The sequence below is a fragment of the Triticum aestivum genome, chromosome 7B (assembly GCF_018294505.1).
Source record: "Triticum aestivum cultivar Chinese Spring chromosome 7B, IWGSC CS RefSeq v2.1, whole genome shotgun sequence".
Classification (NCBI taxonomy): Eukaryota; Viridiplantae; Streptophyta; class Magnoliopsida; order Poales; family Poaceae; genus Triticum; species Triticum aestivum.
The window spans coordinates 25,993,766-26,003,427 of record NC_057813.1 but is presented as its reverse complement, the minus strand read 5'-3'; the positions used below and the strand labels follow the sequence as shown (position 1 = coordinate 26,003,427).

Sequence of the window (9,662 nt, the reverse complement as noted above, 5' to 3'; positions counted from 1 at the left end):
TTGTGCTGGGGTGAGGCCCGCTCCTCCTTCACAGGCCGGAGCAGGGACGCCGGCTTGCGCTTCATGCGTGGTGTGGCGGGGACGACGACTCCTCCATGCACGTCGGCGATGGCGACGACAGTCCCATGTAACGGAGCGAGCGCTCCGTTATTATCTCAGTCTGATGGACGAAATCTTCGTCCATCAGAGCGGCCTCCTTGAGGAGTTGGGGTGGCTGCTGCGGTGGTGCCTGGTCCTCTTCGTCACTGGAGGAGATGACGATCTCCTCCTTGGAGGAGGACCCGACCGCCGTGGAAGCCGACGGGCCCGGAGAGCGTGGGCGGCGGTGCTAAGAACCGCCGAAGGAGGAGCTTCCGCCTACTCCATTTGTCGGCGTGGAGAACCATGACTTCGGCATCGCCTTAGCTGGGGTCGAAGAGGAGGGGCTCGGGCACGGAGACGAAGGAGGGGAGGGGGCCGATGCTCGGGGAGGGGGAGTGCGACTCTGTGTGTCGTCGGCGCATGGCTTAAATAGCTGCAGCGAGGCCCAGGCGAAGGGGCAGTTAGCCCACATCAATGCGGCATAGCGGCCGGAGTTAGTTCCTCGGGACACGGCGCCCACATTAAATCGGCGACGCCTAAGAGGTCAAGTCCGTCAGCGCCGCCCTCCTGTCCGGTCAAAGCGCGGCATCAATGCCAGCTGTTGCATGCCGTGAGCTGGCATGAATGCGGCGCGACAAGCGGCGCGGTGCGTGGGATGGAAAGCGCAGGAGGGGCGGTTAGGGTTTTCTGGTGGGCCAGTATGGTTAGAAGGGGGCTTGAGAGCGGTCCAGACTCCTGTAAAGCCCCCTCACGTTTGTCTCTGGTTTGTGAAAGAAAGTACGTCAGAACCGCACCGTGGACCGATACAGGATTGTTTGGATGGCTTGTACGGTCTGGACATCATGATTCAAACGGATGCGGGACATTTGAGAGTCGACTTTGGAGATGCCCTAACCCGAATAGCCAAGTCAGTGAGGTTGCATGGCGGGCTTCCATGTGAAAACTGCCGCGGAAGGGCGGAATGCAGATCTTCTTTGGGAGGTTCTGGTGGCGGCGATCTGGTCGCGCTGGCGCTTGTCCACACGATAGTGCCCAAGGCGATATGTCGGGAGCTGGTTGTCCAAGGGCGGCGTGGGATGAGGCATGTCGGTGGATCGTTGGTGCCGCACAGCTACCGTGTTTTATCTTCTTCAAGGTGTGCGCGCGTGTGTTGTAAGATTTTTCCTAGTTGGATTGCCATTAAGATGTGGTTGCCACTTTGTCATATAAAAGATTAATTTATTGTATGGTTGTTCAAAAGTTCTTTGAGAGTCATGCACGTAAGACAAATTAAGAATACTCATACGTACTTTTCACGTACAAGAAAACTGAATAAAAGAGTTTAGAGAAGACCCAAATAATATCCATAAATAATCTGATTATAAGCCCACAATTCATTGATCTCAACAAACACACTGCAAAAGAATATTACATCGAATAGATCTCCAAAAACATCAAGGAAAACATTGTATTGAAGATGAAAGAGAGAGAAGAAGACATCTAGGTACTAACTATGAATCCGCAGGTCTGTGATAAACTACTCTATGGTGAGAGGTAGAAACCCTACCAAGAGGAGGTTTCTGCAAATAATTGTGAGTTTGGATTTTTTTTCCTATATAAAACTGAAATTTCACCTATTAATTGTAGGTTCAGCCTTAGGAAGTAGACGGCTATGATCTTGTAGCTAGGGTTCTCTCTCTTCTTGTAACTCGTTCGTGTATCTTTTTTCTTTGGAATGCTCTTACAATCACATTCATCTGTTCTCTAACTTATACTACACCTCTCATTCCAGCCCCGGCAATGGATTGCGAATGACCTTGTACTTGCTAAGGCTGAATATGGCACTGGTCGGTGGGATCATTTTTCTACCAACTTCACAACAGCTGACAGGGAGAAGAATTCCGAAGCAATTAGCAAGTCAGCCGGGCTCATGGCCGTCTGTGCTGTGCTTATCCTGAACGTAGCATTTGCGGCCCCTTTCAACGTTTCGAAATTCTACATCGATTCCAGCAACGCGAGCAGCACACTTGGGAGAGCAAAGATGCACGTGTACAAAGCGTTCATGGTCTCGGACGCCTTAGCGTTTGTCTTCTCGGCGGCAGCGACGTCTTGCTGCACATTGGCAGGCATTTCTGTAGCGGACAGGAATACACGCTTCACCCACCTTGCAGTTGGATGGCTGTTACTCGAGCTTGCCGCGCTGTGTATGCTCGCCGTCTTTATGTCGGGGGTCTATGTGGTCGCTTCTCCAGTTGGTTTCAGGTTTGCCATCACTGCCTGTGCATTTGCCATTCTAGCCACTTTACCACACTTCACAATGTCCGCCATGCTGTTTCTTAGCGTAAGGACCTTGATCAAAAGGGTTGGTGTCCGAACATGGTGCCGCACCTTGCTTCCGAGCCTACGTGGAATGAGATTAATAAGGATAATTGTTATGTTGGTAGTCTCCGCGACTATTATAGGATTATCATTCCTTTAATTAGTTGACGATGGGGTCATCACTCATACGTGCATCGCAAGCTTCAAGTACCTCGAGATCACTGAACTGGCACAGGCACTTGTTACTACTCCCTCCGTTCAGAATTACTTGTCTTGAAAATGGATGTATCTAGAATTAAAATACATCTAGATACATCCATTTCTACGACAAGTAATTCCGAACGGAGGGAGTATTTTATTTGGTCAGTTTCCTACTTCATCAACACCTTCATCTGCACAATGTTCGTTTCCTTATGTCCATTTGGTTCTGCTCTTTCTATGTTGGCTGTGAGTTGCGTTGCGACCACTGGATTTTTGTGGAGCTGTATGTGTCGTATGATTAAAAGCTGATGCAAGCCAAGAAAAAACAGTAGTCCTTTCTGTTTCTTCTTCTATAGGACTTACTGTTAGGCTGACTCCAGTTATTAGTGATTTTAGTGTGCCGACTCCAATTATAACGTTGTTGGAATATAAACACTGACTCCAGTTATTAGTGATTTTAGTTATGATAACGGTAGAGATTTGTGGTGACCCTAAACCCACTATATGAGGACCCACAAACTCCACTTGCTAAATGCACTATTAGCTTGTGGGCAGCCAAGCCACTCACGTCAGAGCAAGACTATCTTCTGGGCGCGGTTGGCCGCTCATGTTAGAGCAAGTCTTCTGGGCGGCCGAGCCACTCAAGTAAAACCACAACTCAATTGTGTACTAAGTAAAACCACATGTGTAAAGATCTTAGCTCTTGATCCAAGCGGGTTGTTGTGAAAATATTTTGAATTAGATCGAGAACACAACCATGTTTCAATTTCTACCTTGAAGATCTAAACCCCTTGAAAAATACTATGTCTTCAACCTTCAGTAATGCTCTAACTTTTGAAGCACGCCAGAACAACTCTTGATTCCTCAAGAGCGTATGCGTCCTCAGGGCTATAGCCCGTACCTTTTCTTCTCTCCGTTTTGAGGGGTCAACATCCACGCGGTTAAAGTAACTCCTAAGACAATGTTCTTGTGTATACTAGATAAACATATTAATCCCTTAATCGACTGTTATTAATCATCTAAAACCTACTAGGAAAGCACTAGATGCACTGCCATGGTGCTATTTATAGGCAGCACCCATCATATAGCCATTACACAGTATATTCCATGTACGGCCATACCTTAATGGTTCTCAATGAGGTGTTGCGCACGGATGCCTCAAACACATAGAGATTCGATCGACATCCATGAAGCTCTAACTACTTAGATCTCAGTTTCTCATACACTAAAGAACTAGGCTCGACACTGTTGGAAATATGCCCTAGGGGCAAAAAATATTGTATTATTATTATTTTCATATTCATAATTAAGGGTTTATGTTCTATGTTATAACTGATATGATCCTGGAATATGCGATTCAATGGAAAGCTCATATGCACATATCGAATGATAAACGGTAAAATTAGATTCCTAGTCTTGCCTCTAAGACTGGCTCAAGTGTTGTTGATGATCATGTTTTTCGGATCTTATGATATCGTTAAGTGTTAACAATAGTCATAAAACAATATTGAGATTATAACGTTGGAAGAACGATCAGATTAAATTGACCCAAATTTACCTGTTATGAATTGACTAATATCATCTGTAATCAATTGCAATAACATGGAGTGTTAACGTGTGATTTTTCTCCTTAGACCAAGAGAGAATCGTAGTCAGTTCTTACTGTGCAGTGGGCTCAAACGTCACCTGTAACACGGTGATCATAACGATACAGGTTCATCGGAAAGTTTGACAAGGGACTAGATAGCTCGAGAGTGGGATTTGCTCCTCCGGCAATGGAGAGATATTCTTAGGGCCCTCTTAGTGTGACGACATCCATCATCGTTTGGCCAGACACAGGTGACTACGTCATGGGGATGCCGAAACACAATAACGAGAAAAAGGAACAAAATCGGTAACAAGGATTTCAGTATATTAAGCATGTGATACTCAGAAGGATATCGATGCATCCCAGGTTTTGTAATGTATCGTGAAGCAAAGGGAACATCACATGATAACCAAAGGTTCACTCAAATATCATTCGTGTTCTCATATGGATCGATATGGACGCCCATGGCTCCGCTATCGGTTAGTGAATAAACGATTTCGTTCATGTATATGAGTCACGGAACCTACGGGGTCACAAGCTTCTGGCAATCATGATCAGCTGAGTGTTAGTAGGACGGGAGTGATGAGAACATATTTGTGGAATTGTTTCATTAATATTTAGAATAGTTTCGAGAGGATACGAAAGCGTATTGGGGTCACCGAAAGGGTTTCGGTAAATGTCGGGTTATACCGGGTATAACCGATAAATAATATTTAGGGGGAATGTTTCTAGGGATGTTAAATTATATATAAAATGGTCTGAATTTATTTAGAATAATTTTATATTTAATTTAATATCAATGGGCGTTAAAAGGCCAAGACGTGGAAGGCAACTTGGGCCACAAGGGCCCAAGTGGGAGGCACCTCACTTCCCTAATGAAGGAGGCCGAACTGGGGTGGGCGAAGGACTCCCTCTTCCCCCATTGGCCGACGCAAGGGGAGGGGAGCCCTTCCCCTCCTCTTGGTCGGCCCCTCTTGATAACCCACAAGTATAGGGGATCGCAACAGTTTTCGTGGGTAGAGTATTCAACCCAAATTTATTGATTCAACACAAGGGGAGCAAAAGAATATTTGCAAGTATTAGTAGTTGAGTTGTCAATTCAACCACATTTGGAGTATTAAATATCCACAGCAGAGTGATCAGTAGCACAGTAGTATGATAATTTGATAGCAGTGGTAACAGTAACAGTAGTAACAGTAATAGTAGCAGTTTTGTAGTGATTGTAACAACAGCAACAACAGTAGTAACTTAGCAAAGATCAATATATGAAAAGCGTCGGCATTGGATCAGCAATGGATATTTGTATTGGATGTCATTCATCATGTAATAGCCATAACCTAGAGAGACACAGAACTAGCTCCAATTCATCAATATAATGTAGGCATGTATTCCGTATATAGTTATATGTGCTTATGATAAGAACTTGCATTACATCTTTTGTCCTACTCTCCCATGGCAGCAGGGTCCATAAGGAAACTAAGGGATATTAAGGGCCTCCTTTTAATAGAGAACTGGAACAAATCATTAACACATAGTGAATACATGAACTCCTCAACCTACGGTAATCACCGGAAAGAATCCCAATTATTATCACCTTCACGTATGCTGATCATGACACGTAAAAGTGCGTATAACTTACAAGATAGGATCAAGAACACAAATACATTCATGCAAACATAAAAGGGTTCAGATATGAAATCATGGCACTTGGGCCCTAGTGACAAGCATTATACATAGCAAAGTCATAGCAACATCAATCTAAGAACATAATGGATACTAGGGATCAAGCCCTAACAAATTGACTCAATTGCATGACAAATCTCGTCCAACCCTATCACTGTCCAACAAGCCTACGAAGGAATTACTCACTCTCAACGGTCAGAATCATGAAATTGATGATGAAGAAGGGTTGGTGATGATGATGGCGACGAATCCCCCTCTTCGGAGCCCCAAACGAACTCCAGATCTGGCCCCCCGATGATGAACAGAAGGTGATGGCGGTGGCTCCGTATCATAAAATGCGATGAAACTTCTTACCTTATTTTTTTCTCGGGAAATAGGAATTTAAAGGCTTGAGATTGGGGTCGATGGAGCCACGTGGGCCCCACAAGGTACACGGGCGCACCCAGGGGTGGCTGCACCCAAGTGCCTTGTGGGCCACTGGGTGGTCCCCTCCTGTATATCTTTGCTCCTGTATTTTTGTATATTTCATAAAAAAATCTCCAAAAAGTTTCATCCAATTCTGAGAACTTTTATTTCTACACAAAAACAACATCATGATAGTTTTGCTAAAAACAGTCAGTCCGGGATAGTTTCATTCGAATCATGTAAATTAGAGTCTAAAACAAGAGCAAAAGTGTTTGCAGAAGTAGATACTATGAAGATGTATCAACTCCCCCAAGCTTAACTCACTGCTTGTCCTCAAGCAATTCAGTTGACAAACTGAAAGTGATAAAGAAAATTTTTATGAACCCTTTTGTTCTTGTATCCGTATATAAAATTAAATAGTACCTAAATTTTCAGCAAAGATCATAACTAACCATGCAAATGATAACTCTTAGGAATTATATTCAGTCATATCATTGACATATTCAACTAGCGAGCAATAATAACATATCTCAAAGGCCAACACTTTGTTAGGAAAATCATGATATAATATGATAACATGGTATCCCTCTAGCCCTTTTTGAGACCGCAAAACATAAATGCAGAGTGCTACTTGTGAGCTACATTGGGACTTCCTCTAAGAGGAGAGGATGGTGCAGTATAGTAGAGATAAGTATTTCCCTCAGTTATGAAACCAAGGTTATCAATCTAGTAGAAGAACCAAGCAACACTATGTAAACAACACCAGCACACAAACAACAAATATTTGCAGCCCAACACGTAGAGGGGTTGTCAATTCCTCAATGGTAATGAGCAAGATTAAATTGTATAAGTTTTAATAGATAGATCGGAAAAAATACACAATGAAATAAAAAAGAAAGATTGCAGCAAGGTATTTTTAGTTTTAGTATATGGTAAAAGATAGACCCCGGGGCCATAGTTTTCACTAGAGGCTTCTCTCAACAAAATAGCATACGGTGGGTAAATGATAGAAAAGCAAATAATTATGATGATATCTAAGGCAATGATCATAGATAGGCATCACGTATGAGACAAGTAGAACGAAATGATTCTACATCTACTACTATTACTCCACGCATCGACTGCTATCCAGCATGCATCTGGTGTATTAAGTTCATGGAAAGAAATGGAGTAACGCCTTAAGCAAGATGACATGATGTAGACAAGATAAACTCACATATGAATAAACCCCATATTTTTACCCTTAATAGCAATGATACATATGTGTCATGTCCCTTTTTGTCACTAGGATTTAGCATTACAAAGCACCTCTTCCCATGGCAAGATAAATCAATCTAGTTGGCCAAACCAAACCAATAAATCGGAGAAAAATATGAAGCTATATTAATCATGCATAAAAGAGTTCAGCGAAAACTCAAATAATATTCATGGATAGATCTGATCATAAACTCACAGTTCATCGGATCCCAACAAACACACCGCAAAAAAGTCAATACATCAAATAGATCTTCAATAACACCGAGAAGAACATTTTATTGAAGATCAAAAAGAGAGAAGAAGTCATCTAGCTACTAACTATGGACCCGTAGGTCTGTGGTAAACTACTCACGCATCATCGGAGGGGCAACAAGGATGATGAAGAACCCCTCTGTGATTGATCACCCCTCAGGCAGAGTGCCAGAAAGGGTCCTCAGATGGGATCTCTCGAGGACAGAGGCTTGCAGCGGCGAAAAAAGTATTTCGTGGACTCCCCTGTAGGTTTTCTGGTTTTTGGGAGTTTATAGAGGCGGAGTTGGATCAAATGGAGACTTGTGGGCCCCACTATGTATCAGGGCACGCCCAAGGCCCCTGGCGCGCCCTCGTGCCTAATGGGCCACTACTTCGTCTTCTCATCCCCTCCTAAAGCTTCTAGTGTCTTTTATCGCCAAAAAGAAAATCTCCAAAAAGTTTCATGGCATTTGGACTTCGTTTTGTATTGATATTCTACAAAGTTAAAAACAAGCAAAAAAATAGCAACTAGCACTAGGCACTAAGTTAGTAGGTTAGTCCCAAAAAATGATATAAAGTTACTTGTAAATGTATATAAAACATCCAACCTTGATACTATAATAGCATGGAACAATAACAAATTATAGATACATTGTAAACGTATTAATCATCCCCAAGCTTAATTCCTGCTCGTCCTCGATTAGGTACATGGTAAAAACATAATTTTTTGTGTGGATTGCTACCTAACATATTCATCCTATGTTCTTTTTCTTTGTAACATGGATAATTGGACTTGAATGAATCAAAGCAATAGTCTATAATTTGACATGAAAACATCAATACTCAAGCATATCAACAGCAACCATGTATTTCAAAATATCAATGCTAAAAAAAGTTATCCCTAGCCCATTGTTCTCAATCTTGAAACACACTCACATATTAGCTACATCCAATGCGCAAGTATGACAATGGTGTTTCCTAGTTGGTGCTTTATAAGACAAGATCGAGACTCAAAATCTCTATTCTTATAAAAACTGAGTTGGTCATGATGGTGTGTCTGCCATCCTCCAATATAGACCGTCCGATCTATATCCGACGGATAGAAAGCAAGCTATGGCAATTTTGCAAAAAGATACCCGCACCTGTCTCCACATTTGCATATAAGGCCTTCCCTCATTCATACTTATATCACATAACCTCATTGTTGAGCAATTAAAAAAGGAAGCCTCTGGAACAATCTGGCATGGTGGCCGCTGACGGTGTTGTCCATCCTCATGCCTCCGCTCAGTCTGACCACCTACCACCACCACGCCCCACTCCACCTCACGTTATCTCTCCTCTTTCTCGTCTCCCCCACTCCGCTCAGTCTGAGCTGTTGGGACACGGACGGCGCCATCTACGTGCTTGAGGAGGTCAGTGTCGGGGAGGATCTGCATCAGCAGTGTACGTGCTGAGTTAAGTAAACCTGCAGCCGTTAGTTTTTACACATAAGATTACTCCCTCATGGGTCAATCACAACAGATTGTTTGTAAAATAAATGCATCTTGGTGTTTCGTGCAATGCACGGGCATCTTGCTAGTTAAAATAAAAATTGCATACAAGTAAACAGATAGGCCCTTCCTAGAGGGAAGCAGAGATTTGCAGAGGTGTCAGAGCTCAAAGCTTAAATTGAAAGATGAATTATTCTAAGATGCATGCTTTTCCTGTCAACGAAAACGATCGAGAATTCCCAATATCTTTCATGCTAAACAAATCATGGGCGGTTCCCGAAAAAAAAGTTTATTTCCTTTTCACAATCCATGGCTAGCCGTATCCACGAGCGTCTTCCATACCAACACTTTCCAAGGAATTTATTATTAACATCTTATTAAAAAAGATCATTTTGGTACTGGGAATCCCTATTACCTGTCACACTCTC

The 9,662-nt window shown here is 43.0% G+C and overlaps 1 protein-coding gene across 1 annotated transcript in view; it reads left to right on the top strand.

Annotated features, from left to right (window-relative positions):
* LOC123162111 (protein ACCELERATED CELL DEATH 6) overlaps positions 1–3,675 on the top strand; it is an 11,124-nt gene extending 7,449 nt beyond the window's left edge. Inside the window, exon 3 of the mRNA XM_044579909.1 lies at positions 1,853–3,675. Coding sequence (XP_044435844.1) covers positions 1,853–2,539 — 687 coding nt within the window. The 3' untranslated portion in view covers positions 2,540–3,675. The remainder of the gene's footprint in view (positions 1–1,852) is intronic.
* Positions 3,676–9,662: the final 5,987 nt, after the last annotated feature.